General features: G+C 63.0%; 11 protein-coding genes across 11 annotated transcripts; 5 read left to right on the top strand and 6 right to left on the bottom strand.

Moving 5' to 3' along the window:
- Positions 1-32: 32 nt before the first annotated feature.
- ecdD_0 (Major facilitator-type transporter ecdD) lies at positions 33-1,846 on the bottom strand (the record flags this gene model as incomplete). The annotated part of the gene is made up of 6 exons (XM_062770369.1): positions 33-276; positions 312-488; positions 525-757; positions 795-1,471; positions 1,518-1,681; positions 1,719-1,846. The coding sequence occupies 6 exons, from the start codon at positions 1,844-1,846 to the stop codon at positions 33-35; spliced, it is 1,623 nt and encodes a 540-aa protein (XP_062626353.1).
- Positions 1,847-3,770: 1,924 nt separating this feature from the next.
- azaE_0 (Ketoreductase azaE) lies at positions 3,771-4,885 on the top strand (the record flags this gene model as incomplete). The annotated part of the gene is made up of 3 exons (XM_062770370.1): positions 3,771-3,832; positions 3,865-4,006; positions 4,040-4,885. 3 exons carry the CDS (start codon positions 3,771-3,773, stop codon positions 4,883-4,885), a joined length of 1,050 nt encoding a protein of 349 aa, XP_062626354.1.
- A 110-nt stretch (positions 4,886-4,995) lies between these two features.
- On the bottom strand, positions 4,996-5,759 carry pgt1_1 (Glutathione transporter 1; the record flags this gene model as incomplete). Its single annotated transcript, XM_062770371.1, has 2 exons — positions 4,996-5,403; positions 5,436-5,759. The coding sequence occupies 2 exons, from the start codon at positions 5,757-5,759 to the stop codon at positions 4,996-4,998; spliced, it is 732 nt and encodes a 243-aa protein (XP_062626355.1).
- A 171-nt stretch (positions 5,760-5,930) lies between these two features.
- On the bottom strand, positions 5,931-7,658 carry pgt1_2 (Glutathione transporter 1; the record flags this gene model as incomplete). Its single annotated transcript, XM_062770372.1, has 1 exon — positions 5,931-7,658. The coding sequence occupies one exon, from the start codon at positions 7,656-7,658 to the stop codon at positions 5,931-5,933; it is 1,728 nt and encodes a 575-aa protein (XP_062626356.1).
- Positions 7,659-9,129: 1,471 nt separating this feature from the next.
- lad1_1 (L-arabinitol 4-dehydrogenase) lies at positions 9,130-10,490 on the bottom strand (the record flags this gene model as incomplete). Its single annotated transcript, XM_062770373.1, has 2 exons — positions 10,140-10,490; positions 9,130-10,090 (listed from the first exon to the last, which is right to left on the bottom strand). The coding sequence occupies exons 1-2, from the start codon at positions 10,412-10,414 to the stop codon at positions 9,130-9,132; spliced, it is 1,236 nt and encodes a 411-aa protein (XP_062626357.1). The 5' UTR covers positions 10,415-10,490.
- A 274-nt stretch (positions 10,491-10,764) lies between these two features.
- Positions 10,765-11,667, top strand: SOU1 (Sorbose reductase SOU1; the record flags this gene model as incomplete). Its single annotated transcript, XM_062770374.1, has 2 exons — positions 10,765-11,089; positions 11,153-11,667. The coding sequence occupies 2 exons, from the start codon at positions 10,765-10,767 to the stop codon at positions 11,665-11,667; spliced, it is 840 nt and encodes a 279-aa protein (XP_062626358.1).
- A 407-nt stretch (positions 11,668-12,074) lies between these two features.
- Positions 12,075-16,230, top strand: lacZ_0 (Beta-galactosidase). Its single transcript, XM_062770375.1, has 2 exons — positions 12,075-12,899; positions 13,033-16,230. The coding sequence occupies exons 1-2, from the start codon at positions 12,453-12,455 to the stop codon at positions 15,562-15,564; spliced, it is 2,979 nt and encodes a 992-aa protein (XP_062626359.1). The 5' UTR covers positions 12,075-12,452; the 3' UTR covers positions 15,565-16,230.
- A 1,668-nt stretch (positions 16,231-17,898) lies between these two features.
- On the bottom strand, positions 17,899-20,518 carry PRD1 (Saccharolysin). The gene is made up of 9 exons (XM_062770376.1): positions 20,388-20,518; positions 20,067-20,338; positions 19,643-19,975; positions 19,549-19,571; positions 19,331-19,487; positions 18,945-19,293; positions 18,662-18,909; positions 18,357-18,624; positions 17,899-18,318 (listed from the first exon to the last, which is right to left on the bottom strand). The coding sequence occupies exons 1-9, from the start codon at positions 20,458-20,460 to the stop codon at positions 17,945-17,947; spliced, it is 2,097 nt and encodes a 698-aa protein (XP_062626360.1). The 5' UTR covers positions 20,461-20,518; the 3' UTR covers positions 17,899-17,944.
- A 164-nt stretch (positions 20,519-20,682) lies between these two features.
- SKI6 (Exosome complex component SKI6) lies at positions 20,683-21,911 on the bottom strand. The gene is made up of 4 exons (XM_062770377.1): positions 21,840-21,911; positions 21,552-21,804; positions 21,285-21,400; positions 20,683-21,238 (listed from the first exon to the last, which is right to left on the bottom strand). The coding sequence occupies exons 1-4, from the start codon at positions 21,868-21,870 to the stop codon at positions 20,859-20,861; spliced, it is 780 nt and encodes a 259-aa protein (XP_062626361.1). The 5' UTR covers positions 21,871-21,911; the 3' UTR covers positions 20,683-20,858.
- Positions 21,912-22,263: 352 nt separating this feature from the next.
- On the top strand, positions 22,264-23,133 carry cox6 (Cytochrome c oxidase subunit 6, mitochondrial). Its single transcript, XM_062770378.1, has 3 exons — positions 22,264-22,406; positions 22,520-22,816; positions 22,876-23,133. Exons 1-3 carry the CDS (start codon positions 22,325-22,327, stop codon positions 22,908-22,910), a joined length of 414 nt encoding a protein of 137 aa, XP_062626362.1. The 5' UTR covers positions 22,264-22,324; the 3' UTR covers positions 22,911-23,133.
- A 1,354-nt stretch (positions 23,134-24,487) lies between these two features.
- MDM10 (Mitochondrial distribution and morphology protein 10) lies at positions 24,488-27,711 on the top strand. Its single transcript, XM_062770379.1, has 5 exons — positions 24,488-24,622; positions 24,699-25,423; positions 25,457-26,048; positions 26,394-26,628; positions 26,669-27,711. The coding sequence occupies exons 1-5, from the start codon at positions 24,519-24,521 to the stop codon at positions 27,680-27,682; spliced, it is 2,670 nt and encodes an 889-aa protein (XP_062626363.1). The 5' UTR covers positions 24,488-24,518; the 3' UTR covers positions 27,683-27,711.
- Positions 27,712-27,932: the final 221 nt, after the last annotated feature.

Genomic DNA, 27,932 nt, shown 5'->3' on the forward strand with positions numbered 1-27,932 from the left:
CCTACACATCCCAAAACTACAGCCCCACCCGCCTAAACCGACTCGCGCTCCTCCACCTTGGGCTTGGCATCGTGCGCAACGTACGAGTTGGCGGCGTATGTGGTCGAGGGCTTCCAGCCGACGGAGCGGCGGGCGGTGCCACACTCCTCCATCATCTGGTCGACCTGCTCGAGTGTGAGGCCCTTGGTCTCCCAGATGAGGAAGTAGGCGAAGAGGATGCACAGGAAGCAAGTACCGCCCCAGAGGAAGAAGACCTTGGAGCCGAGGTTGCCGCGGCTGGATGTCAGCTGAATCAAGCGGTGCAAACTCACTCCTTGTCGACGAGGTAGGGCGTGATAACGGCGATAATGCAGTTCCAGAGCCAGTTGGAGGCAGTGGAGAGACCGACGCCGCGCGAGCGGATCGAGATGGGGAAGATCTCGCCGATGATGACCCATGCACCAGGGCCCCACGTCGACGCGAAGAAGAAGATGTAGATGCAGATGAATCTGGAGGTTAGCGGGGCACAGCATGGGGTGACCTACGCAATCTGGGCCGAGGCGACAGTCGTGTCGTTGGGCTTGACGGTGCCGGCGATGCCGACGACCAGCTCGCACAGGAACATGCCGATGGCGCCGTAGATGAGGAGAGGGCGGCGACCGAAGCGCTCAATGAGCCAGAAGGAGATGGGCGTGGAGCAGACGTTGACGAGGGTCGTGATGAGGCCGATGAGGAATGGGTTCGAGATGGTGCCGAGCGACTGGAAGAAGACGGTTCCCTAGATCGTCAGCGGGGTATCGCGAGCGATGACTTACGAAGTAGAAGATGAAGTTGATACCCGTGAGCTGCTGCATCATCTGGAGCGCAGTGCCGAGGATGGTGAGGCGGAGGTTGGAGTTGGGGCGGCGGAGACCACCAGAGAAACACGCCTTCCACGACGACCAGTAGCTGTCGGTCGGGACGAGGCTGGCCTCGTACTCGGCGTTGGCGACAATCTCCTTGAGCTCATCCTTGATGTAGGTCGAGTCCTCGGGCTGGCCACGGATACGGGAGAGCGAGATGGCGGCGCGCTCAAGCTGGCCGCGCTTGACGAAGAAACGCGGCGACTCGGGGAGGAAGAAGAGGCCGACGCCGAGGACGAGGGCCCAGAGGAACTGGATGGCGATGGGGATGCGGTACGAGCCCGTGTCCATGCGGTTCTGGGTGGCGTAGTTGACGCACGAGGCGATGAGGATGCCGATCGTGATGCAGAATTGGTAGCCCGAGACGAGGGCACCGCGGACCTTGCGCGGCGCGATCTCCGAGAGGTAGAGAATGACGATGGCGGATTCGAAGCCGACACCAAAGCCTGCAATCAGACGACCGGCAACGAGCAGCTTCCATCCGGCCGAAGCAGTCTGGAGGACGACGCCGACAATGAAAATGAGGCACCCGGCAATGATGGTCGTGCGACGGCCAAAGAAGTCAGCGAGGTCACCGGCGATGATGGCACCTGGGGTGTGAGTGGCGGCGACGCGACGACGCCGACGACGGCTCACCGAAGAAGGTGCCGGCAGAGAGAATACCAGTGATGAGCGACTTCATGTCCGAGGGGAGGACGAATCCGTCCTTCTCGGCCTGGGTGGCGTTGGGGCCGGGCACAGCCTTGCCAGTGTACAGCTGGATCACATACGTCATGCCCATGACGCCGGACATGTAGCCACTGGCTGTCAGCTCGCGTGCCATACGGGGCAGCTTACATGTCGTAGCCGAAGAAGAGGCCACCAAACGCGCCGAACGCGCAGGTGAGGTACGCCTTGACGGTAACGGGCGTCTCGACATGCTCGAGCTGGTATGCTTCGTCGTGTTGGTCGGTAGAGGAACCCATGGTGAGTGAGTGCTTGTGTGGTGAGCGGGGCTCTGCGGGGCAGTTGGTGGTGTTTATGTACCCCGGAGATGCTACAGTGCCTGTCGTCATGTCGCGCTCTCGGCGACGTTGCTATCGCTGGGCCGACGCTCAAAGTTCCCGTCCGCGATATCAGAGCTTGGCAATACACTGGCATTCTTCCCGTTCGACGCGTCGCTGAATTGGTCAAGGCACTCTCGGTGTCCAATGCTGGCGGATTCTTCCCGTTCGCGCGTGGCATCCATATGCAATGGGCGTGTCTGGCGGTCGCTCGGCCGCTCGGCATTTATGATTTGGACCTGGGCACGAGGGGCTGGCGCAGCGGCGCGGGGCCTCGGAGCGGGGCTGGTCGTGGGCACGAGGGCAAGGGTGGGGGTGACATTCCCGTTCGTGCGCAAGCAGGTGCTCGAGCAGCAGACGAGATTCCCGTTCGTGCAGCTGCTCGGTGCCGATCTCTGGCGCCAGGGGATGTGGTGGGGTGCCTCGCCACTGTCGCCTGCCTCTCGTCGTGCGCGCCGACCGATATGTCGGTGGCGCTAGGCGGTATCGCGGTGGACTGGTCTGGGTTGTGACCCGGGTTGCGATGCCTAGCTTGGTGTTGTGCGTATGAGGCGGACCCGTGTAACCCGCCAAGTGGTGTGTTTGCCACAAGGGGTTGACGTTACGACGTGGGAAGTGCCGCCTGCAACCTGCGACTCCCGCCCTACAGCCGCGCGCTTTGCGCCGCCAAACCGCCGGGAATGGTGCGGGACCCACCCGACCCACTCCGACGTTTCGGGAGGTGAGGGCTTCTTAAGGCAGATGGAGCGATCGTGGTGTGGATGTTGTCGTGTCGTGCGAGCCTGTACTGGTTCAGCTGGGGTCTGCATTGCACGCAGAGTGCCCTCCATGCACGTGCATTCTGGGTGAGGATGTGTTATGGGTTTGTCAGAGCAGATTGTGCTTGTTGTTGTGAGTACGACGCGGGTCTGTCCCGCCGAGCGTGTGCCGAGAGAGCCCAGCCAGGCCATCAGGTTCCGAAGACCAACATCACCATTTGACCTGTTCCGCTCCGCACTTGGCACGCCGCAGGCCACCCAGGCCGGGCTTAGCATCGGTTCTCGTCTAGCCATTGCCGGGACGTCGACGAGCACGTAACGTGTGCGTGCGGTCGTCTCCTCGTCTCGGTGAAGCCTAGGTGAGTGGGGCGCCTGGGTGGGTGAGGGGTTGCCTAGCAGTCATAGGCGGGGGGATTCAATTTGGTAGTAGTAACCTGCGGGATGTCAGCCGGGTTGTTTACGCAACCTCGTCTCGTTCACTGTTCGTACTCACCACATCGACATTGTCATGTTGTCTCAACCATTCTCCAACGCGAACACGACGACACGCTGAACGAGACGAACCAGGTGGCCGTGTGTAAGGTTATGAGACTGATGGGCGAAGAAGAGGCGACAAGGCGCACGGCGTCGAGCATATATCCACCCCAGGAGCAGTCGCCCTCGGCCCGAACGTCCGATCGCGGACTTGTAAGAGCGGAGGGCAGTCGTCCGTCGGTCGGCTGTACTCTGCATGCAGCACACGACCTACCTTGGCACAGCATGTGCATACACGTCGCATGCAGAGGGCAGAGCAGACCGGACCACATGCCGAGTGCACGACCACGCGATGCTCGCATGCTCGCTCACCGAGGGCCAACCGCAGCGATGACTAACCGAGCCTGACCCCGGGGCCCACTTCGGCGAGAAGCGACGCGACACGACGCGACGCGCGATGGCGACGGCGCTCGCAACCACCTGCTTAGTTATCAGGTGGCGCCGGCTTGCGTGCTGATAACGACGGCGGGGGCGTGCGTGGGCACGATGCAAGCTTCATAAGCTGGCGAGGACAACGATGACAAGCCAAGCATCACAGCACCCATCCACTCACCATGCCCATCGCTGCCCCCGGCTCCCTCGTCCTCGTCACCGGCGCATCCGGCTTTGCTGGCGGGTAAGTGTAGCCCATGGCCCCGCTGACGCCAGCTACATCGTCAAGGCCCTCCTCGAGGCCGGGTACAAGGTACGCGTGACTGCGCGCTCCGAGGCCAAGGTCGAGCATGTGCGCCAGCTGTTCCCGTCGCACGCGGCGAGCATCGAGGGCGCCGTCGTCGCGGACATCATCGAGGTGAGCACCCAAGCCCTGCACCACTGACGCCAGCCTGCCGCCTTTGACGCCGCCGTCGTGGGCATCAACGCCGTCGTGCACGCCGCGTCGCCCGTGATCCTCACGCACACGGGCGACCCGGACGACATCGTCCTCCCGGCCGTGAGGGGCGTGACCAACCTGCTCGACTCGCTCGCGCGGCACAACCCCAACATTGAACGCTTTGTCCAGATCTCATCCGTCGCCGCGATCGCCTTCTCCACGCCCGACGGGCCGCGCGTCTTTGACGAGTCGTACTGGAACGACGAGAGCGTGCGTCTCGTGCGTGCCAATGGCGCAGCGGCGTCCGGCGGGCTCAAGTACCAGGCGTCCAAGACGCTCTCGGAGCGCGCGCTCTGGGACTATATCGAGGACAAGAAGCCCGCGTTCGACGCCGTGTCCATCCTCCCCAGCCTCATCCTCGGCCCGCCGACGCAGTACAACACCACCGAGGAGGTCACCGGCTCGCCGCGCCTCATCCTCCCCTACGTCAAGCCGGGTAAGACGGCGGCCGAGCTCGTGTCGGCGCCGTACAACTCGGTCGATGTGCGCGACGTCGCGCTTGCGTCCGTGCGTGCACTCACTACGCCCGAGGCCGCCGGTCAGCGCTTCATTCTGTCGGCTACGCCCTTCTTCGGTAACGACGTCGCCGTTGTCGCCGCGGCTGCCTTCCCCGACATCAAGGGATACACGGCCGGCAACCCCGACAAGGCGGTCCGTGAGAAGCTCGACGCCGAGGCCGTCAGGTACGACGGGTCCAAGGCTGAGCGTGTGCTTGGTTTCAAGTACGTGGCCAAGGACGAGACGATCCGTAACACCCTCGAGGCGCTCCAGCCCAAGCTTGTCGCCGCGGCGGCTTAGAGTCGCGGCGGCTCAGAGTTGTACAGATAGAAGGAAACAATGCAGCAAAGGTTACTCAGACCAGGGCTCAGGGCAGGTCCGCCATCACACTTGCATAACTCCTACCCTATCTAGAACTCTCCCACGCCACGGCCAAAGTGGCTGCCCTTCGGCACCGTGAACGCCGGGGTCCCCTTCGCGTCCATAGTGTTCTTGCCGACATTGTTGCCCCACCAGCTGAGATGCGTGTTGGTGTAGGACAGGGCGAAGAAGATGATGATCGTGGCGAGCGCCACACCCGAGTCGAGCGCCGCCTGGAGGAGGTAGTTGTAGCGCTTCCACCACGCGAACGCGCGCTTACGCATGAGGAAGTTGAACAGGAAGCCGACGATGAACCAGAGCGAGTACTGCGTCGTGTTCGCGGGCGGGATGTTGCCTGCCGCGTTGAAGAAGATGGGCGGGTTGATGTACTTGATCCATGACTTGGGATAGCGACGGTACAGGAGGTAGACGATGACGGTGACCACCGGGCCGATGAGCTGGGGTCAGCGGTGCTAGGCAGGGGGCTTACGAAGAAGTAGAGCAGGTTGTGGTACGTCTGCCCGGGCTGGAACATGCGCTGAGGCCCGATGGTGCCCCAGATCAGGGATGCGTTGTATACCACCTTGGCACCGGCGCAGGTGAACCTGTCTGGGTTCGTGGGCGAGCAGAGGTTCTTAATATTGCCCATCATCCACCGTAAGACGCCCACTTGGGTCGCCGTTGCCCAGAGTGATGCGTAGATTTGGGCCCAGAAGAGGAGACGGGGAGGGATCTTCATGTACTGCCCGAGCTTGAGGTCTGCGGCAAAGTCGAGGCCGTGCTTCACGCTATTATAGCCGTATGTTTTGACCATAAGACGTTAAAGACGTCAGCAGATGCTCTGGGAACGATGCGGGGGTGAAGGAGGAGGAGGAGGAGGAGGAGGAGTGGAAGTTAAGAAAGGCCAGTGTGGCAGGGAAGGTAGTGTGTGGCGGAGGTGGCGCTTCCTCCTTTTCATTTCCTCTTCCTTCCTGGCCTCTCAAACTTACTTAGCAATCGGTTTACCAGGCCATATGTACCCGGCAATGAGCTCCGTGATAATGTTCAAAAAGACACGTTGGTTGGTGGTGCCCTCGAGAAGGCCTTCGGGGATAATGAGGATGACACACATCCCGAAACAGAACAAGAGGAAGCCCCACACTGGGAGCTCCGTGGGCCAGTAGCGGATTGTCAGGATGCCCAAGCCGAGGATTATGACGGTGAAGACTGCGTACCACCAGTCAGGGACGTCTTCGTACTCGTTCATGAGTCGCTTGTGGACATCCTCGCCGCCGGCTCGCGAGTCCTTGAACCTGGCCCAAATGTCCTTGCCGTTCCAGAGTACCGTGTAGACAACGACCGAGGTTACTGCGGCGAACGACAGAGCGTAGGACAGCGAGTACGACATGGAAATGTACATGGGCGAGTACTCCTGGTAGGCGGTGACGTTGAAGTCGATGCCTCCGTGGACCAGGACCTTGGAAACGTTGTACGTCTTGCCAGTGTTGTCGAACGTCGTAGACGACAGCAGCGGGAGGTAGCCCGAGAACCACACATTCTTGTAGTAGAGGATTGGCGAGAGGAAGAGGTAGAAGATGACGACCACGGCAAAGCAGTTTGCCGTGATGTAGAATGGCGTCGTGAGCGGCTGGCCGGCGTACGTGATGACCGTCCAGTCAAACGAGATTGGCAGGAGCCCAAGACCCGAGTTCATCCCGAAGATGGTGTTGACCTTCTGGTTGTTCGGCGCGATCCACGTGAGGAAGGCGAAGCTCGAGAGTGCAGTGAAGAGGTAGTCCGGGAGCCAGAACCACGCAAACGACAGCGCGGTGCCGTACGCGAAGAAGCGGTATCGGCTGATCGTCCAGCCGTTGGCGCTGCCCGTGTCCTTCTCCTCGTGCAGCGCGCGGAAGAGGACACAGCTGGACAAGACCTGGGGCCAGATAAGCGCGGCAGGGTACACGATCCACCTGCGCGCGAGGCCCACGAGGCCGAACCCGAGCATCTGCGACGTGAGGAGGAACAGGAACCCGAAGCCGGTCGACCAGTGCCCCTGGTTCCAGTACACCGGCGACCAGATGGACACGAGCGCGCCCATGCCGTACGCCGTGGACGCGGTGAGCGAGATACAGATCACGATGGTCGCGTGCTCCTTGACGGTGAACTTGCCCGGGTTGAGATTAAAGCTGAAGCGGCCGAAGCCGATCCGCCACGAGGGGAGCCACAGCCCCCACGCCTTGCCGATCGGGAAGACGAGCAGCTGCGCAACGACGTACCCGATCGTCAGGGACGGGTAGCGCATGCTGAAGAACTGGTTGACGCCGGCAAACAGGATGACGAAGATGGTCAACAGGAACCACATGCGGAACGTGTTGACCAGCGTCGAGGGGTCGTCGGTGACGGGCACACACGCCGCGACCTCGGGAAACGGGCTCTGGTCGCCGTCGACATTGAACTTGAATGCCTGGTCCGGCGTCACCTCGTTGATCTCGTCGATGATCGTGTCCTTTGGGTCCTTGTCCAGGCTGGGCGAGGCCGCGATGTGGTCCACCTTGTCGGGGTCGACGTCCTTATCGGACGCTGAAGCGGAGTCGGGGTCCGCAGGCCCGTTCTTCTCGAGGACGTTGACTGGATGCCCGTGCTCCTCGGTGTGGTAGGTCGCCACGTAGACGTTGTTGCCTGCCGCGCGCCCGATGAGCGTGTCGCCCCCCGAGGTCTGGTCGTTGAACGACATGGCTGGGGCTGGGGCTGGGGCTGGGGGTGTTATCCGGCTCTCAGTGCCCCGTCGTGCGAGCTTTAAGCCTGCGCCTTTTCTTAGCTGCCTGCCTCAGCTAAAATCCCCCGCCGGTCACTATCTCATCAACGCTACAACGACAATGGTGCAATGTTCCTGGTCTGAGACACACCATCACGACTCCCGCCGCCGTGCAGCACGCAATGCGCGTGTTAGCGTCCAGAAGCGATTGGGATCATTGGCCAGCGACCGAAATAGATGCGGGTGGGAGGGGGACAGTGCCAACTCGGCCCGTGGCCGCACGCCATGACACACACGGCTAGCAGCGAGAATCGGTCAAATACGCTGCTTGCTGCCCATGTGGGTGGGCTTGCCGAGCCGGGCGGCGGGAGAGCAACGGCCTCGGCTGCCTGCTTGCCAGCGCGCCGACGTCCGTCCGCCCCAGCAAGTCAGGATCCAGCAATGTCAGTCGCGGGTGTTAGTCGTGCCTAGCTTAATTACAGAGCGAGCGCGTGTCCGTCGGCTGGTGGTTGAGGAGGAAGTGAAACAGACAGTCTAGGTCGCCCAGGAATCAGTTGCGTGCCACGGCAAAGAGGCGGCGGCACAGGCACGACCCACCAACTGTGACGCCACAAGCACGCAATCGTCGCGCCAGTGATGTCAACGACGAGCCCTTTTTAGCAGCGGCGTGTCTCGGCGCAGCTAGGTCATTGGATACATGTTCGGCGCCGTCGTCGACGATCACGAGCACCGGCTGCCGGCGGCAGGGGGGCCGACGTGACCCGCCGCACCGCAGCAGTTGCTACCTGGGCACGCACGCTTGTCGCCATCGCCACGAGTTTCATATCTCCTCCCTGCTTGGTACGAGCTCGCACCGGTCGGTGTCTTGGCAGGTTCGACACTCGGCATGCTCCTCAGCAGTCGGCACGGGAGGTGCGCCTCACTCTGCACCCGGAGGTCGGCACGTCGATTGCGTCTTGCCGACGCCTGGTGTTGATAGCAACGAATGCCAGGGGCCCGGCTGCGGCCACAGAAGGTTGCATCAGCAACTGCGACAGTTGAGCTGGAGTTTTCCAATAACTGGTTTGTTTACGTTTCGATGTCAGCGGCCGTGTTGCCGTCGGTCTTGTCGTGTCGCTTGGCATGGCAGTCGTGATTGTTCTATCCTTGGGTGGTTGGGCCTTGACTGCACGCGAGGGAGTCAGTCAGTCAGTCGGCATGAGAGTAGCTCCTGACATTGTCCCTTGTCAGAGGTATTGGAGAGACACGGGTGAGCGCAAGACACGGCCTGTAGGTGTGGACTGCGGAGCAGCTAATCCCACGAGGACGCTTGAAGCCGGGGTGAGCAGAGGAAGGTGGACGAGAGAGAGCCTTCATCGCTGGCTGGCACTCCTTGGATCAGCTCGTCGGTCTCCCCTCCTCGCCATCGATCCCAAATACGTGCATACATTGTCCCATCAACCCCACCCCTCTAATCCTGAATCTGAACCTTGATGGCGCCCTGCGTCGGGTCCGCAGCGACCTGGAACGCCTCGACGGCCTTGTTGAGCGGGAAGCGGTGCGTCACAAGCGGCTTGAGGTCGATGAGGCCCTCGGACACGAGGCGGATGGCCTTGGGGTACTGCTCGGCATAGCGGTACTGGTACTGGAGGTCGATTTCACGCGCGCCGACCAGGCCGAAGGGGTACGACTGCTCGTCGCCGCCGACGCCGATGACGAAGACCTTGCCGCCGAAACGCATGCTGTGGATGGCGGTGCGGATCGAGCTCTCGACACCCGTGCACTCGAGCGCGAGGCGCAGGCCGCCCTCGTTGACGCCTGCGCCGCCGGGGGTCGCGGCCGCGGCCTTGATCTTGGCCGCTGTCTCCTCGGGCGTCCAGCCACGCTCAATCTTGACCGTGCGCACGTTGGGCACGAGGGTTTTCGCAAAGTCGAGACGAGACTGGAAGAGGTCGGTGATGACGATTGGTGCGGCGCCCGCCGCGCGCGCAGCAAGGAGCGAAACCAGGCCGATGGGGCCAGCACCGCAGATGAGCACCTCGTCGCCGAGGCGCAGGCCGGCGCGGTCAATGCCCGCCAGCGCGACAGCGAGCGGCTCGCACACGCTGCCCTCCTCGAAGCTGACGTTGTCGGGCAGCTTGTGCAGCCATGCGGCCGGGTGGGCGTGGTACCGCGTCAACGTGCCGTGGTAGGGCGGCGTGGAGAAGAAGACGACGCGCGGGCACGCATTGTACCGCCCGATACGGCACTCGTAGCAGTCGGCCTGGCCGCAGGGCACGCCGGCCTCGATCGCGACGCGGTCACCGACAGCGACGTTGGTCACGCCCTCGCCGATCGCGATGACCTCGCCCGCCGACTCGTGGCCCGCGCCGTTGACGTCGGTTACTACCATGGGGCCGATGTGGCCGTGCTTCCAGAAGTGGACATCGGAGCTGGGCCATGTGTCAGAAGCAGATCGTGGAGCATGCGGGTTACACTCACCCACAAATACCCGTCGCCTTGACGTGCACGATCGCCTCGCCCTTGCGCGCAACCGGCACAGGCTTGTTGATCATGAGCACCTCATGGGCGGGGGTGTACGCGCAGGCAATGTTCGCCTTGGGGTCGTCGAGGGCAGCGTCGCCAGTCTGGAGGATCTTGAAGTCGGCGTGCTTGAGGATCTTGGAGGGGTCGTACTGGGCCTCGTAGAAGGTGGGGTTGGCGACATGGCTGGCGCCGTTGGCCGGGGTGCCGTTGGATCCGTGGTTCTGGCACATGGTGGGGGAGCGGGCGTTCTTGCTTGCTTGCTTGCGTTGTCGTGAGAGAGAGACCGCAAGAGCAAGCTTATGTACCCCCACCATCGGCCATGTCAGCGGCGCGTCGACCCGCTTGCTTGAATCGCATCGCTCCATAGTCGGCCCGACGAGCGGCGCGTGGGCCGTTCGGACGTTTGGGACGTTTGGCGGCGGTCGGATGAGACACTGCCGAGGCGGGGCAAACCTCCGAGAGACCGGGGCGGGGCAACCTCCGCTCGTTCGCCGCAACGACGAGGCATGCTCGCAGCCGCACTATAAGACTGTGCATGCCTCGGCAGCATCACAGCCGCACGCACGCATACCCCAGCACCATGCCCATCACGCTCGACTACTCGTCCAAGCTCATCCTCATCACTGGCGGCGGCCGGGGGATCGGGTACGCGATCGCGCGTGCCCTCGCTTCCGCCGGCGCCACCCTCGCGCTGACGTACACGTCGAAAGACTGCTCCGAGGTCGCTGCCGCCCTCGAGCACGAGTTTGGCATCACCGTCAAGACTTTCAAGGCCGAGGCGAGCGACTCGGCCGACACGGACCGGCTGGTGGCCGACGTCGAGGCGGCGTTTGGCAAGAAGGTCGACATTGCGATTGCGAACGCTGGCGTCGCGCTGTGGAAGGACGCGCATGCTATGACGGATGGTACGTAACCCGCCGCTAAGCCGTACTGTGCCGCCGCTGCAGTGTCTTGTACTCACACTCCAGACGACTTCAAGCGCCTCTTCGAGGTCAACACCTACGGGCCGTACTACCTCTCGCGCGCGCTCGTGCGCTCCTGGCTCGACCTGCCCATCGGCGTCGACCCGAGCGCTGCGCAGCCAGACATCAAGAGCATCACGCGCAAGCTCGGCAAGCAGATCCTCATCGTGTCGTCGATTTCGGGACTCGTCGCCATGAGCCCGCAGCGGCAGGCCGCGTACAACGCGTCCAAGGCGGCGGTCACGATGCTGTCCAAGTCTCTGGCCGAGGAATGGGCCCACCTCGGCGTGACCGTCAACACCATCTCGCCAGGCTACGTCGCGACCGACATGGTGTCCTCTGGCGACCCCAAGCTCGCAGAGTGGAGCAAGGAGTGGACCTACCGCACGCCAGTGGGCAAGTTTGCCAGCGCGGCAGACCTGGGCCAGTTTGTCGCGCTGCTCGTTAGCGACCAGCAGGGCGGGTGGGGCTTCTTCACGGGCAGCGATGTAGTCGTGGACGGGGGGTACACTACGTTGTAAGGAGCACATGCATGACACTGGCACTGGGAGAGAGCAGGCGGCGCGAGGGGCCTCTGATGAGATGGACGTCGTCACAGCCTCCTCCTCGCCCCACACCCGCGTACACCCCCGCACACCAAAAGGAGACCGACCCTGCTCCCCGAACCCGTCGCCTGACCCCTCAGGACCGGATTCTATGCGGCTCGAACCGCCGACCTGTGATCAGAGACCACGAGCTTGAACCGCCCCGCTAGGCGGGTGGTGTTGAGTGACCACTTCACCGGCCTATGGCGCCGCGCCCACCCACCGCAGGCGGGCGGGGCTGGGCCGATGTCCTTGCTCTCCCCGCTGTACACCGCACTCCACGCCCACTCACCCCGCTAGCAACCCCGATATCGGGCTGCAGCGGCGCAGCGTCCGCTACGTGGCCTCCCCTCGCCGGCAGTGCAACACCACGCTGCGCGCCAAGAAGGGCCCCACGTTGTCTCCGTTGCCGACTTTTCACCCCGCAGCCATTCGGCTCAGGACCGAGACCGCAGCTGGCCCTGCGAGCACAACATGCCCCTCCTCTGCCCATGCACCTGCTCTCCTGCTCTCCTGCCTGCTCGCTCACCGCCGGAGCTGCCCCCCCACGTGCATGTTTTGCCATCTTTCGCTGCTCGGACGGGAATGTTGCAAGCCACGAACGGGAATTTCCTGGGGTCAAACGCCAATCTTCGGGTCAAGTTCGGTCCGGTGACTCCGGATAACTTCGAGGGACATCTCCTTCTCACCTTGCCTCGCTGCTCACTCCACTCCCCTCTTAAATGGCAAGACACATCCCCACCCTCAACTTAAACCTCGTATTCTCGTCCCCAGCACCACCGCCGCCAAGAAGCACGATGGCGACGTTCCACCCAGGCGAGCACGAGGACCCCGCCCCACAGATCAACGCCGCGCCGGCGCGCTCATGGGTGCCCAAGTCGAGCGCCGCGCGGCTGTCACTCAACGCCGACTGGAAGTTCCGCTGGAGCCCAAGCCCGCTCACCCACGACGAGGGCTTTGCGCAGGCCAAGTCCGACGCCGAGTGGGACACACTCCCCGTCCCCTCGCACTGGGTCCTGCACGGCGACGGCAAGTACGGCCGCCAGGCGTACGTCAACATCCGCTACCCCCTGCCCATTGACCCGCCGCGCGTGCCGGATGAGAACCCGACCGGAGACTATCGGTACACTTTTGAGCTGCCCCAGGACTGGAAGATTGAGGATGGCAAGGTGAGTGCGCCGCGCGAGCGGGGCGGCGAGCCCGGCGGGGAGGCTGGAGATGGCAATGGATCCATCCCCGCTGTCACTTCACCCTCGGCGCGCTCGCTCCGCTCGCACGCCTTGACTATCCTAACACCCCCAGACCCTCCTCCGCTTCGACGGCGTCGACTCGTGGGCCAAGGTCTGGCTGAACGGCACCTACCTCGGCACGTCGACCGGCTCGCGCCTGCCCGTCGAGTTCGATGCCACCGCCGCGCTCCGCCCCGGCGCCAACACGGTCGCCGTGCGCGTCGTGCAGTGGTCCGCGGCCACCTACCTCGAGGACCAGGACCAGTGGTGGATGCCGGGCATCTTCCGTGACGTGACGCTGCTCCACCGGCCCAAGGGCTCGGTCGACGACTACTTCGTCCACGCCAACTACGACCACGCGAGCGGCAAGGGCACGCTCAAGGTCGAGTCGAGCCCTGCTGGCCGCGTCGTCGTGCCTGCGCTCGGCATCGACGTGGCCACGGGCGAGGAGGTGTCGGTCCCCGTGTCGCCTTGGACCGCCGAGACGCCGACACTGTACGACGCCGAGCTGCGCACCCCCGGCGAGACGATCCCCCTGCGTATCGGCTTCCGCACCGTCACCTACAACGACGGCCTGATCAAGGTCAACGGCCGCCGCGTCCTCTTCCGCGGCGTGAACCGCCACGAGTTCAGCCCGGAGCACGGCCGCGCCGTCACCCCCGAGATCATGCTCCAGGACGTGCTCCTCATGAAGCAGCACAACGTCAACGCCGTCCGCACGTCGCACTACCCGCCCCACCCGCACTTCCTCTCGCTCTGTGACGAGTACGGCCTGTGGGTCGTCGACGAGTGTGACTACGAAACCCACGGGTTCGAGTGGAACGGGTGGGTCGACAACCCGTCCAGCTCGCCCATGTACACGCCCGCGCTGCTCAACCGCGCCGAGCGCATGGTCGAGCGCGACAAGAACCACCCGTCGATTGTCATCTGGTCGCTGGGCAACGAGGCAGGCAAGGGCGACAACCTGCGCCTCATGTCCGAGTGGATCCGGAAGCGTGACCCCTCGCGCGCGATCCACTACGAGGGTGACCGCGAGTCGTCCTACACCGACATGTACTCGCGGATGTACGCGACGCACGCCGAGGTCGACGAGATTGGCAGGTACGCCGAGCCGCCGCTCGAGGACGCGGCACTCGATGCCCGCCGCCGTAACCTCCCCTTCGTGCTCTGCGAGTACGTCCACTCCATGGGCAACGGCCCCGGCGGGATCAAGGAGTACCAGGACCTGTTTGAGAAGTACCCGCGCTGCCAGGGCGGCTTCATCTGGGAGTGGATCGACCACTGCTTCAAGCAGGTCGCGCCGAACGGCAAGACGCACTGGGCGTACGGCGGCGACTTTGGCGAGGAGATCCACGACGGCAACTTTATCGCCGACGGCATGCTCTTCCCGGACCGCAAGCCGAGCCCCGGGTTGATCGAGTTCAAGAAGGTGATTTCGCCCATCAAGGTGGTTGTTGGCAAGGACGACGTGACCATCACCAACACGCTCGACTTTGGGGATACCGCACACCTCGAGTGGACGCAGGCGCACAAGGTGCTGGGCGAGAAGGTCGAGGCGGCGGCGTCGGCGCTGGCCGTGCCCGTTCTCAAGGCGGGCGAGAGCGTGACCCTCAAGCTTGCGGCGCTCCCAGCGTCGGCCCACGAGGCTGTCACCACCGTCACGGCGAGCGTGCGGCCCGATGTGGCGTGGGCGCAGCACGTCCAGCCGGGCGCAGACCGCGTCGTCGCTTGGGGCCAGTATGTGTCCCCAGCGGCGCCCAAGCCCGCTTCCGCGGCCGCCGTCGCGCCCCAGGTCAACGGTGACAAGATCCACCTCGGCCCCGCAGTGTTTGACAAGCGCGGCACGCTGCTCACCCTCGGCTCGCTGTCCCTCGTCGCACCGCGCCTCGACATCTGGCGCGCGACGACGGACAACGACCGCGGCCCCGACGAAGTGACCAAGCGCGTCCTCGCCAACGAGTGGAAGGAGGCCAACTTTGACAGGCTCAAGCACCGCGTCGACGCCGTCGAGGCGACTGGCTCGGCGCTGGTCGTGCGTACCCGCGCCGCGGCGTGGGTGTACAACCGCGCCCTGGAGACGGTCTACACGTACACCTCGGACGGCAAGTCGCTCTCGCTGCACGTCGCCGTCAAGCCCACCGGCGACTGGGGCGAGCTGTTCCTCCCCCGTCTCGGCATCCGCCTCGGCCTGCCAAAGGACACCAACGACGTCACCTACGTCGGCTACGGCCCCGGCGAGGCGTACCCCGACTCCAGGACCGCCGTCCTCCTCGACAGCTACAAGACGACGGTCGACGCCCTCCAGACGCCGTACGTTTTCCCGCAGGAGAACGGCTACCGCGCCGACGTGCGCCGGGCGCAGGTTGGCGCGCTGCGGATCGAGAACGAGGCGAAGCCCTTCGGCCTCACTGTCCGCCGGTGGACGAGCGAGGCGCTCGAGGCGGCCAAGCACAGCTCAGACTTGGAGGTGGACGACCACGTCTGGGTCAACGTCGACCACGCGCAGCACGGCATCGGCACTGCTTCGTGTGGCGAGGGACCTCTGCCCCAGTACCGCCTCAAGCCAGAGGCTGCCGAGTTTGAGGTGACCTTTACGGCGGTGTAGGTGTGGCAGAGACGAGGTGACGCGACGACAAGATAGACAACGGAAGTGACTGTATCAAGATGCATTGCAACAAGGCCAATATTCATTCTGTACAAACCGAGCGAGCACGAACGAGGGCACGGACTTACCTGGGGAAACCGAAGTCGCCGACAAGGTGTACTCACCTACCCCTTCTGTAGGTTAGCCGTTTGCTCTCACAAACAGAGGTAGTCTCTGCTCCAGCGGAACAGTGACGGCCGACGAGTACGTTGCAATGAGTACCCGTCCGTTTGACTTCACTCCTAACCATCCGGTGACAAGGTGCACAATGACCAAGGGCGCGTCCGGTTCCCCTCCCGGAGGAGGGGTTCGAGAGGTCAAGGGAAAAGGTATTACATGGCCGAGGCCATGCTTGCGCGGCACCGCCCCACTCACTGCCCGTACTGGAGAGTCGGAATGGTATACGCGGGCCATCCTATCGGAGGCCCGCACGGACAACGGCGCTCCCAACCGACTAAAGCTTGGATGCAAACAGCGCTGAGTACCAGGTATGTTGGGTACCGAGATAATTGCGAATGAGCCGCGAAGGTTGCCACCGCTGCCCTCCCCCAAACAGACGCGAAACCAGACCTACCTGCAGGAACCAAGGTGTGGCGTCGATAAGACGGCGCTCGAGATGGGCTGCGGCTGTAGGTCAGCGTTTGCTCTCGCAAACAATGGGTGTCTCTGCTCTAACCAGAATCTTCAGCAACGGCTGACAAGTGCGCGACAATGAGTACCCGTCCAGCGACATCACTCCTAACCGGCCAACGACCAAGGTCGTGACCGACTCTCTCCCGAAGGGTGTGGGGGTCGAAGGATAGGTCAAGGGAAAATGGTATTACCTGGCTCGATGTCCAAGCTTGTGCGACACCGCCCCACTCGCTGTCCGAACTAGAGTGTCCGAGTGGTATACGCGGGCCATCCTATCGGAGGCCCACACGGACAACGGCGCTCCCAACCGACTGAAACATGGATGCACATAGAGCCGGTACCAAGTATCTCGGGTACCGGATACGGGCGAATGAGCCGCGAAGGTCGCCACCGCTGCTCTCCCCCAAACAAACGACGAGACGACCTACCTGCTGGAGCCTAGGTATTGACGTCCGCACAAGGGTCGATGAACCGGCGCTTGAGAAGTATGGGACACGGCGATAGGTCAGCACTTGCGTGCGGGGAAGTGGTCTCTGCTCTAGCCAGAACATCCAGCTCCAGAGGACGCGTACGTGACAATTAGTACCCGTCCAGCGACTTCACTCCTAGCCGGCTGGTATCAAGGTCTAGGACCAAGGTCGCAATCCGGTTCCCCGGGGAGGGGTTCGAGAGGTCAAGGGAAAAGGTATTACAAGGCCAACCAAGGCCAAGCCCACCAGCGTACCGTGCCTGTTACCGTCCAGCTAGAGAGTCGGAGAGGGGTACATCGGGCCATCTTATCAGAGGCCCGCACGAGCAACGGGGCTCCAAGCTGGATCGTCTTGTGTGCAAGAAGAGCCGGATACCGAGCAAGAAGCTGGATACCCGTATAGGTGCACGAGTAGCCAGATATGTCGCCCCGCTGCCCTCCCCCAAACAAACGGACGAGACGACCTACCTGGTGAAGTCGTTGGTGTTTGTGAGCGATGCGAAGGGCGATCTTGTGCGGTCGATGTGGATGCAGGCGTGCGAGTGTCGTGAGGATGGGATGGAAGTGGTGATGAGTGATGTTGAAGAAGAGAAATGACGGTGGCGGCGCGCGTCGTGTTCATGGTGCTTCCCACGTCCGGTGCGAAGCTGGCACACGCCCCGGTGTTTCCCAAATCGCCGGTGAGGCGCGTTCTTTTGTTCAAGGCAATGCAAACAACACAAGGCTGCATTGCTGAACAAAAGCATCACTTTGCACCGCTGCAGTGACGACAAAGTGGTCGAAGTGGTGGCGGCGCGTATACACGTACCACATATGGTGTAGACATGTGCGGCGGTATTTGATTCCGCCGCCAGAGTTGAAGAGCTGCAGCCACAAGGCCTGTTGTGCAGTATCTGGGCCAGGAGGCCAATAGCACGCCAAGCATGTACATACGACATGCACGCAGACTGTGCATCAGCAGCGACTGGGCCAGTCGTGCTGGGCAGGTAAAACGCGGCGGGTGGAGCCCCAACGCCCGTAGTAATGTTGTAATGTCATCCCTGAGCCAACTTGCCCAAAAATCAGTCGCGTCAGTTGCGCGTGAGAGCAGCCCAGTGGCACGGCGGTGGCAGCGTACTCGAATGACTTCAACATGGCGGACAGGATTGAGCTTACGATGAGGCGTCACACACTGCGACAAACGAACTCAATGACGCCATGGTGCATGCTTCATGCTTTCCTTTCCCCTGAACTTTACTACTACAGCTTGGCTGTCTCGGCCCCACTCAGCAGCTGCTTCAAGAACGCCTTGTTGTTGGGGTCGCGGCCGAGGAACTTGCGCAGCGACTCGGCCTCGTCGCGGCTACCGCCAGGGCCGAGGATCTCGGCGCGGTACTTGAGTCCGTTGGCAGGGTTCATCGGGTCGGCGCTGAACACCGACTCGAACATGTCGGCGGCAAAGACGAGCGAGTAGAGGTAGCCGTAGTAGCCGGCGGCGTAGCCACCAACAATGTGCGCAAAGCCGCTCTGGCCGCCGACGTACTCGCCGTCCGTGGAGACGAGGGACGTCTTCTCGCGCAAGTCGCACCAGAGCTTGGTGAGGTCGAGGTCGTCCTTGGACGTGTGGAGGGTCACTGGGGTGTGAGTTGGGCGGGCAGAGGGCGTTACTCACTGTCGTAGAGGCCGAAGAAGAGCTGACGCAGGTTGAACAAGCCCTGGTTGAGGTTCTTGCTCTTGACAATGCTGGCAATCAGGTCGTCGGGGAGGTGCTCGTGCGTCTCGTAGTGCTCCGACATGGTCTTGAGCTGCTCGGGCAGCCAGCACCAGTTCTCGAGCATCTGCGAGGGGGCCTCGACGAAATCACGCGAGACGTGCGTGCCGTGGAAGCGCGAGAACTGGGTGGACGAGCAGAGGCCGTGGAACGCGTGGCCCATCTCGTGCTGGCGGGTTAGCAGTGGGCGAGCTCCTATAACCCACGAAGAAGGTCACCACGTCGTCGTGCTTCATCAGCGCGGGACGAGTAGGTGTAGGCTTGGCGAGGTTGGCAACCATGCACACGGTAGGGTACGAGCGCGAGCCGTCGGCCTTGGTGGAGCCTGGGATGAGGCCCCAGACCGCCGCGTGGCCGTACTTGTTCTCGCGGGGGAAGAGGTCGAGGTACATGTATCCGAGGAACGTCTCCTTGCCGTCCTTGGGCGCGTCCCAGACGGCGTACGCCTCGGCGTCTGGTGGGTCAGCGCAACCGCATTTTAACACCCACCCTTGTGCCACGTCTTGCCGCCGTGCTCGTCGTCGCGGGGGACGGGGTAGAACTGAACCGAGAGCAGCTGGCGGTAGATGTCCAGGATGGTGGGCACGACCTTGTCGACGGGGAAGTACTCCTTGACCTTGTTGTCATCGAGCGCCAGGTCGCGCTCGGTGGTCAGACGGTCGTAGTAGCGGTAGTCCCAGAGATAGAGCTCGTTCTCGACTGGCCAGCCGCGCTTCTCGTGCTCGGCCTTCTTGACCTTGAGGAACTTTGCCTTCTCCGCCTCGCCGAGCGGCGTGAGCTTCTCCTGCAGGTCGTTGAGGAAGTTGAGCACCGTCTTGGAGTCCTTGGCCATCTTGATCTGAGGGTCAGCGATGGAGTACTATTTGCTAACCCACGTCAAGGACGTAGTCGGCAAAGTTGTCGAACCCGAGGAGCTCAGCGACCTTGCGGCGGAGCTTGACCACCTCGTCGAGCACAGGAGCGTTCTTGATCGTCTTGCCCTCGTAGCCGAGCTGGGCCTTGCGGCGGGTGGCGGGCACGTCGGCGTACTGGCTGCGGTGTGTGAGCGAGGCTGTTATGAAGGCTTTACTGGAACTGGACAGCCGGTACTCACAAGATGGGAACGATGTCGGGGGTCTAAAGCTGGGTCAGCTACGCCCATACACAGCTGCTCCGCCCGCCTCGTCTGCGCCTCGGCTTGTACTCACCTTGAAGGTAACCTTGTACTTGTCGCCCTCCTTGGTGTACCCCTCCAACACGGTCTCGGGCACGCCCTCGAGCTCCTCCTTTGTGAACAGCAGGCTGCCCTTCTCCTCGTTGCACGCGCGCTGGAAGTCGACCTCGAGGCCCATGATCTTGGTCTGGAGCGCGAGCAGCTCGTCGCGCTTGTCCTTGGGCAGGCCGAGACCGTTGCGCTTGCGGTCGCGGATCATGCGGTCGAGCAGGCGCTGCTCCTCGGCGTTGAGCTTGCCACCGGCGGCCTCAACGTCAAGGAGGGCCTCGTAGATGTCCTCGCGGGCGATGGCCTTGAGGCCGAACTCCTGCGGAGCGTGAGTGGGGGAAGGAGGGGCAAAGGAGAGGAGGGCGGCGACGGTCGCGCGACCCGGCGTGCTACTCCGCTCGCACACTTACCTGGATAGCCTTGTCGCCGTCCACCGACGCATTGCGCACGGCCTCGTCCTCGTGCACGTACTGCAGGAATAGCGACGGCTCAGTCTCGCGGTCCGCGACGGCGTCCTCGAGGGCGATACGGCGCACGACCGAGTCGAAAGTGCGCTGTCCCTTGGGGAGGGCGGCGACGTCGTCGAGCAGCTGCTGCGTGTTGGAGATGTACTTGTCCACGGCGGCCTTGACGCTCTCGGGCGTGTACGACCAGTTGGGCGGCGCAATGGGGGGCTTGGGGTCTGGCGAGGTGGGTCAGCTTGCCCAAAGGGAGGTGGTAAGGCAGCTTACAGGCCTTTGTCGTCGACATTGTGAAGAGAGTGCGGCTTGCTGGGAGTACTAGACGAGAGAATGAGCGCAGCATCAACAAGAGTAACGGCAAGAGCGCAATCGTGTAGAAGGCGCGGGTTGGTGTGATGCGGCGGCGCATGGAACAGTGGGCGGTCAGACGCTGACGTCGAGCGGGGTGGGGGGCATGGCATCGCGTGGTGCGCGCCCAGCCAGCCAACCTCCACCGGGCGGCCACCGGCGACCAACCGCGTGATGTCGCCGCACTTGGCCGACACGGAGCCACCGGCACAAAGAGCACAGAGTTACAGCGACCTCGCGGTCCAATGCATAGTACAGGGCAGCGAGGGCCCGAGGGTTGGCGCCGAGCCGGCACCGACGCCGAAACCATCTCGCAGCGAGTCGGGGTCTGGGTCTCGGAGCGAAGCCACAAAGCTTGCCTCTCCGAGTCTACGGACAGTCTACAAGCACTGGCTAAACCAGCTGGTCGCCTCCACCGACGATACCAACCCTGCTCCCGATCGCCATGCGCTCCACCACGCTCTTCGTGTTGGCCTTGACCGTCGCCTCCATCTCGGCCTTGAGCACGCTGCACGCGTCCACGCCGAGCTTGAGCATGTCCTCGAAGCGGTCGACGTGCAGCCGCGTCTCCATCTGCGCGAGGGTCACCTTGCCGCTGGTTGGCAAGGCACCGACGACGAGGGTCGGCAGGTCGGACTCCTCTGGCGCAGAGAGGTCGAGCAGCGCCTGGGTGAGGTGCAGGCCGACTGAGACGGCCGCGACGTAGTCGAGCATTGCGATGCCCGCGTCGATGAGCGCGAGGGTCACTGCGTTGATGGCAGTTGGGAGGATGCCTGGGGGGTTAGCTGGCTCGTCCCAGACCACAAGAGCTATACCCACCTCCGTCAGCAGTCAAGACCTGCACCTGCACGGCGATCTCGGAGCGCGGGTACAGGTGCGACAGGATGACGGGCTCAAAGGTTTGTCGGATGGCCGCGCCGATCTCGAGAAGGCGCCTGGGAGGGGGGTCAGCGTGGCCCTCGAGGAAGGTGCCGGAGCGACGGAGGTGCAGAGCAAGCGCCAAGGGCGTCCAGCAAGGAGCACGACGCATCAATCAGGCCCCCGCTCGCTCCGCATCACCACCACTCGCACCCACTCCGTACTCACTTATCCCCCCGACTCCGCCTGCTCCCCTGCCCGACCCCCTGGGCCCACGGCACAACCCCGACCTCAACCACAAGGCTCGCCCTATCGTGCGCCGCGCCGGCCTTTTGCTTGGGCTCCCGGGGCCCAAATACGCTGGCCTGGACGCTCGTCAGGCCCTGCGTGACGGTCGCGCTGCCGTCCGCGGCGGGGTGCGTCGAGAGCGTCGACGCGAAGCTGCGCAGCTCGTACGGCCTGCGGTTGTCGTGGCGCAGGCCTGGGCGTCAGTGTCGGACAGAGGGGTAAGCTCACCTGCCAGGTTCAAGATCTCTATCCTTGACATTGTTGTCCGATGTCGCCGTCGTCGTCGGTGTTGTTGTCGGCGTCGGTGTCGTTGTTGCTGTCGGCGAGGAAGGCAGCAGCAGACAGATGACTTCACTGTCCGTGAACTTTTAGACGGGAGGCTTGGATAAGGAGTTGGGATGGATTTGATTCCGCTGTGGCTTGGTGGTAATACAAATCGAGTCGGAGTGATTTGTTTAGAACTGATTAGGAATACCACGTGGCGACCACGTTTCCATTAGAAACCATTAAATGCCCTGCAATTTTTCCTATTTCTCCCGCGTAGACTGTCTCCGCCCAGCCAGCGTCGTGGTTGCCCGCCAATCGCCTTGCTCGTCTTTCCGAGTGGTGGATGCCTGCCTGGCCGCCAGCTCCGTCTTGTTCCTACAACAGCGCTCCGTCTCTCCTCAACTCACCACTCAGCCCCTCCTTTTGTCTCAAAAGCAGCCATCAACATGCTCTCTGCTCGCCTCGCCCTCCGCGCCGCCGTCCGCCCCGTCGCCGCCGCCCGCGTCGCCCGCCCCGCCGCTCTTTCGGGTGCGTAAACGTCTCGGGATGAGGAGTTGCGATGGGCCGACCTGCCGACCGACAACCCGGCCCATCGCAACTGCTCCGTGCCGCCTTGCTGCATGCCATACTGACCCCCACAGCTGTCCGCTACTCGTCCCACGCCGCCGAGGAGTCGTACGAGGCCTTCAACGCCCGCTACGCCTCGTTCTTCGGTTCGGTGACCGACCTGTTCGAGCTCCAGCGTGGCCTCAACAACGCGTTCGCCTACGACCTTGTCCCCTCGGTCGAGGTCATTGAGAACGCTCTCCGCGCCGCCCGCAAGGTCAACGACTACGCCACCGCCGTCCGTATCCTCGAGGGTGTCAAGGAGAAGGTCGAGAACAAGGGCCAGTACGAGCAGTACCTCGCCGCGCTCAAGCCCGTCATCGACGAGCTGGGTGAGTGGCCGTGACTGTGTCACAGTCCCCTATCGCCTGCTATTTGCTAACCCCCGCAGGCATCCAGACCAAGGAGCAGCTCTACAACCTTTAAGAGGATCAACTAGATGGAAATGTCACTCGCGTGGCCGCAACGACCCCGCGCAAAGAGGTGGATAAAAAATCTCTTCTAGGGCTGTATATCGCACCTGCATAACAATCAAGCGACGAGGGATGGGGGAGGGAGGCGGTGCGGCGTCGGATTCGCGACTGTCGCTGTGCCCGCCGCCGCCGTCGCCGACATCAAGGACTGACAGCGCCGGCAAACCGCAGCGGGCAAGGCCGGAGCACGTGGTCGGGGGGAATCGCGTCGCACGGTGGACGAAACGCCGAGCGCCGAGCGCCACCGCCATCTGCATCTACGGGTGTGGGTGGGGTCGCTGCTGGCGAGGCATGCGTTCTGCGCTCTACGTGCTGCGTGAGACGTCCAACTCGGCGACAATGGACACGAAGTGGAAAGCTTTGTGGAATGACGACACTGACGACGGACATGGGTTGAATCTGCGCGCGCTCACTACTCATTCCAGGCTGTGCGACTCCTTCGCCCAACGTCCACAGCAAAGTGCAGCGCCGATATACGCGTTCGACACCGTTGACACTGCCGAGGCCGCCGAAACCGACTCGGCGGAGCATGTCCGCCTATGTCGGCCAGTCGCCGCCTGCAGGGTCCGGCGCGAGTGATTTTGCCAAGCACCATCGACGATCCGCCTCGAGCCGAGCCGTCGACAACGAGGTCGCACAGAACCAAGACACAACACAGAGGCGGCAGCGAGCATTGCGGTACGAACCACCATGGCCAGACACCACGACGATGGATGCATTCAGTACGAAGTGGAATCGATACCGACGACGCACCTATAGGTTGTCAGCTTTGAACCGCGGTACATTCTCCTCTCATCTGCACGGCGTGCGCCGCGCACGCAGGCGATTCCCACCAAGACGAGGGACTTCACTCCTAGCCAGCCCACGACCATCAAGGGCATCCCCAACGAGGGGGATGTAGCCAAGGCGGCCACAGGCAGGTTCCCGCCCCGGAGGGGGGTTCGAGAGGTCCTAAGGGGGGCAGTACAAGGCCGTCATCATACCGACGCTCACGCAGCTGCACTCGCCCAACAAAAAGTGATACCTTCAGGTATGTAGTTGCCAGGTGTCCAGCGGCTCGCGCCGATACTAGGCCCAGCTCACGAGCGCACACGGCATCCTCCTCCCCGCCAGAATCGAGTCCCCGCCCGCAGTACCTCGGCCTACTCTTATCGGAGGGCCGCGCGGACAGCGACGCTTCACAGGCAGCTGGGCAAAACACGGAAAAGTGACCCGCAGATTCGTGTGTAGTCCGCCGAAATGCAGCTGCAGGGTTGCGATCGTTGCCCTCCCGTGGGCGGGGGTGAGACGCGAGCTGTAGAACCTACCTTTGGCGTGTAGTGGTCTGTAGCCAGCGTGTAGTCTGTCTGAATGTCAGCGGGGTGCTTGTGAACCGTATCTAGTGCGGAGAGGAGAGTGAATGTATAACACATGAAGTGGGATGAGGGCAAAGTCGATGAGGGCAGTTGTTTGTGAAACAGCCGCGCGTGCAATTTCGGCAACAACGGCGACGGCCAACAACGCGTCATAACTTTGGTCTCATCCACTTCACTTCACATCACACCACCTCGACACCACCACCATGCTGCCGTTCGCGACGCTCCTCTTGAGGAGCTACTACGAGGCGATAGGATGGAACGAGGACAACCTGTATTCGAACATTACGCGGTCGAGCTCGGCGTTGATGTGAGTGGGCGTCCTGGACGGCAGCTCCGGCGCGATTCATTGACCTCCTCTTCCGCTGCCCCGCTCACACCCGCAGCGACTTCCCAGTCCCCGACTCGCTCATCCTGCAGCTTGCGAACGCACCCACGCCCATCTTCTTCACCTCCTACGCCCTCGACGCGCTCCCGCAGCTCAACGGCTCGCTGTCGTACCTCACCACCTCGGAGCCGCTGTCCAACATCGGCCCGTCGGCAAGCATGCCCTTCGCGTCGGTGGTCGAGCGGTTCCGCGTCCCTGCTCCCCCCGTCCGACCACAGCCAAAGGACGAGATCTGGCTCGGCGGACGGCAGATCCAAGGCCGCGACTACCTGCTCTACTCGCGCCTTCACTTGCCGACGATGCACCTCTCTGGCTTGGCGACGACGCGGCTGACCCCTACGCTCGCGGCGACTTGCGCGTTCGTGCACCAGCCGGCCACTGAGCGGCCGGTCAGCCCGTCGGCCGCAGCTGGCCGCGCCGCGGGTGAAGCTGCGCCCGTCCCTACGCGCGCCAAGCAGCCCGGCAACGTGCTGCTCAGCCTGCAGCACGACACGGGGCGATACTCTGGCGAGTACACCTACTCTGCCGCCGACGGCATGTTCGGCATCCGCCAGCTGTACAACTTTGGCTGGGTGGGGGATAGGGGCGAGACTCCGGTCGCCGAGGGCGCGGACGACGCGAGCAGGCGTATCGACGAAGAGGAGATGATGGACGGCGGGCTGCGCGGGCGGTTCAGCCTCGGCGGCGAGGTGTACCTATCGGTCAAGCAGCGCAGCGCGGGATGTAAGTGACAATGCCAGGCAGCGCTGACGACAGTGTCAACAGGAGTGCGGTTCACGACACTCCCTGGTTCGTCGTCGCCCAACACGCCGCCCTCGCCCCCGACAACAATCACGGTGCTGTACAACCCGCTCATTGGCTTCCTGTCAACAGCGTACGCTGCGCAGATCGCGCCAACCGTCTCAGTGGCCACGCGCTTCGGCGTCAACGTGTACAGCTACGAGTCTGACTTTGCCATCGGCGGCGAGTGGTGGATCGGGCGGAGACGGGGCAAGCGCGGCCCCGAGGCCGAGGTCGAGCTGAGCGACGAGTTCAAGGCCGAGCTCGCCAAGCGCCAGCTGATCGGCGGTGTTTTGCGCAACGCCGACGAGGACGCCGAGCCGCACGACAGCACGTTCAAGACCGAGCTCGCGCCGCTCGCGTCGCACAAGGCCCCGCCGCTCCAGCCCGGCGACAAGGACCGCGACGGCGTGCTCAAGGCCCGCCTGAGCGGCAACTGGTCCATCGCGATGCTGTACGAGTCGAGAATACGCAACTGTCTCGTGAGCGTCGGGCTCATATCCGACATTCTCAATGGGAATAGTAGGAAGGTTGTGCGGAGCGTCGGGCTCGAGGTGCAGTATTACTCGTAAGCATGCATGCATGTGGAGTGGGGCAGCGTGGGTGCACGACGGTCGTCGAGTTTGATATGTGCCAGCACTGTGGGGGGTCCTTCCGCCCCGCCTCCACTTTTGGTGTCCACCCCCCGCAACCAGTTGACTCAACTCGCGTCGCTCAACCATATATAAGTTGATCACTCAACGCCCGATCATGTTATCTCCCCATCTCTTCTTGATCAACAACTTGCTCTCTCTTGATCAATCAACTCTCGCTCGGCCTTTGCGCCTCTGTCTTGGTCGTTGCCATCGTCTCGAGCCCCACTATCACAGTTCCCACTACCCCCGCTCGTCAACATCGCAATGGCCCCCCTAAGCCGTCAAGGCTTCACCTCCTCACACGGCCGGTTCCTCGCGAGTGGCGTGGACCGCGTCGAAACCTCCAAGCTCAAGCAGATGTTCCTGCCGGCGATGACCCCAGAGGCGAAGAAGCTCCTGCGCGACAAGCACTACTTTGTCAGCGCCCAGCTGCGGCACTACGGAGGGGAGGATGCACAGGGGACTTTTGGCCAGGGGGCAAATGTGCTTAAGAAGGCGCTTACGGCTGGCAAGGTGGGTATCGCATCGACGACAAAAGCTAACCGCAACGCAGTGTGACAAGGTGCCGGACCACATTGTGGCTCTGGAGCGCCAGATGCACGCCGAGTGGCTGGCGACACAGACCCTCGACGACCTCGCCAGTCATCCACAGTGGGCGATGGCCAAGTACTTCCTCGATGCCACCGGCAAGCCCGACCGCGCCAAGACGACCGACGTCGTGGGGTTCCCGCTCCCATGGGACAGCCAGTACCGCGTCAGTCAGCTCCGTGAGGCCGCGCAGCGCGTGCCAGGTCTGCACGAGGCGACCAGCAGAGGGCACTCGACGCAGACAGTGTTTATTGGCTGGGACGAGCGCGCGGTCAAGAATGCCGCGCAGGGGCATGCCGCCGACGAAGCGGCGGAGGAGGCAGAAGAGGAGGAAAACCGCAACGCCGAGCGTGACGCCGAGCATCAGGCGTATCTCAAGAAGAGGAGCAAGGCCGACAAGGCCGCCGCCAGCCCCGTCGGGCAGTACATGGTCGACTGCGAACGGATCGAGACGGGCTGGAGCGTGTACAACCTGACGCTCTTGATTGAGACGACCCGCTCGCCGGGTGTCTACAAGGCCACCTTCAACTTTGGCATCATGGAGGGCGTCATGATGCTTAGTGCGGACAAGGGCGCTCTCGTGCCGTACGAGGGCGACGACGAGGGGGATTTCGGCGAGGACTACGAGGACAACGACGTCCCCGCGACAGGCTCCAAGCGCAAGGCCAACGGCGGTGGCGGCTCTGTTCCGGCTAAGACGCCCAAGACTTCTCCTGCAGACCACCCCACGACCCAGCTGTTCATCGTCTGCAAGTCTAGCGACACTGGCACAGGGGAGATCCAGCCCCAGGTCGAGCGGGGCACGATGACCTTCAAGCGCGGCTATGTGAGCTTCACGGGCCAGGTCGGCATGCCATGCGTCGGCAGCAATGTCCCATTCACCGCCCGCAAGATCTCTGACAAGAACATCAAGTCGCGCGACCAGTGGGACAATTACTCGTGGGCCGCGTATGAGCATGCCTGTAATTCACGCTGGTAGTGAGCCCGCCCGCATTGGCCCAGCCAACCCCACACCCATGTCCACCACCCCTCACCACCGTAGGATTGTTCATAGTTGTAGTAGCTGTTGTCTGTGTATTCATAACCACCTGTGCAAGCAACCGAGACAAGTCGAGAGTCGCTGGAATACGACTTGCAAGTGTCTAATAGCGACAGACCGCCACTTCTAATCCCCATTAATGTCTCGGCTCAAATCGGCCACTTGCCACTCGACCATCTCCGTGACTTTC

The sequence above is a fragment of the Vanrija pseudolonga genome, chromosome 3 (assembly GCF_020906515.1).
Source record: "Vanrija pseudolonga chromosome 3, complete sequence".
Classification (NCBI taxonomy): domain Eukaryota; kingdom Fungi; phylum Basidiomycota; class Tremellomycetes; order Trichosporonales; family Trichosporonaceae; genus Vanrija; species Vanrija pseudolonga.

Coding starts and splice junctions, on each gene's coding strand:
- lacZ_0 (XM_062770375.1), top strand. CDS start 12,453: ATGGCAAGACACATCCCCACCCTCAACTTAAACCTCGTATTCTCGTCC. Junction 12,900..13,032: donor GGAAGATTGAGGATGGCAAG/GTGAGTGCGCCG, acceptor TAACACCCCCAG/ACCCTCCTCCGCTTCGACGG.
- MDM10 (XM_062770379.1), top strand. CDS start 24,519: ATGCTGCCGTTCGCGACGCTCCTCTTGAGGAGCTACTACGAGGCGATA. Junction 24,623..24,698: donor CGGTCGAGCTCGGCGTTGAT/GTGAGTGGGCGT, acceptor TCACACCCGCAG/CGACTTCCCAGTCCCCGACT. Junction 25,424..25,456: donor CAAGCAGCGCAGCGCGGGAT/GTAAGTGACAAT, acceptor CGCTGACGACAG/TGTCAACAGGAGTGCGGTTC.
- PRD1 (XM_062770376.1), bottom strand. CDS start 20,460: ATGCTGCGCTCATTCTCTCGTCTAGTACTCCCAGCAAGCCGCACTCTC. Junction 19,572..19,642: donor AGTACAAGGTTACCTTCAAG/GTGAGTACAAGC, acceptor ACCCAGCTTTAG/ACCCCCGACATCGTTCCCAT. Junction 18,319..18,356: donor CTTCTTCGGCCTCTACGACA/GTGAGTAACGCC, acceptor CTCACACCCCAG/TGACCCTCCACACGTCCAAG.
- cox6 (XM_062770378.1), top strand. CDS start 22,325: ATGCTCTCTGCTCGCCTCGCCCTCCGCGCCGCCGTCCGCCCCGTCGCC. Junction 22,407..22,519: donor CCGCCCCGCCGCTCTTTCGG/GTGCGTAAACGT, acceptor TGACCCCCACAG/CTGTCCGCTACTCGTCCCAC. Junction 22,817..22,875: donor GCCCGTCATCGACGAGCTGG/GTGAGTGGCCGT, acceptor TAACCCCCGCAG/GCATCCAGACCAAGGAGCAG.
- SKI6 (XM_062770377.1), bottom strand. CDS start 21,870: ATGTCAAGGATAGAGATCTTGAACCTGGCAG. Junction 21,805..21,839: donor AGAGATCTTGAACCTGGCAG/GTGAGCTTACCC, acceptor ACTGACGCCCAG/GCCTGCGCCACGACAACCGC. Junction 21,401..21,551: donor AGGCGGAGTCGGGGGGATAA/GTGAGTACGGAG, acceptor CCCCCCTCCCAG/GCGCCTTCTCGAGATCGGCG.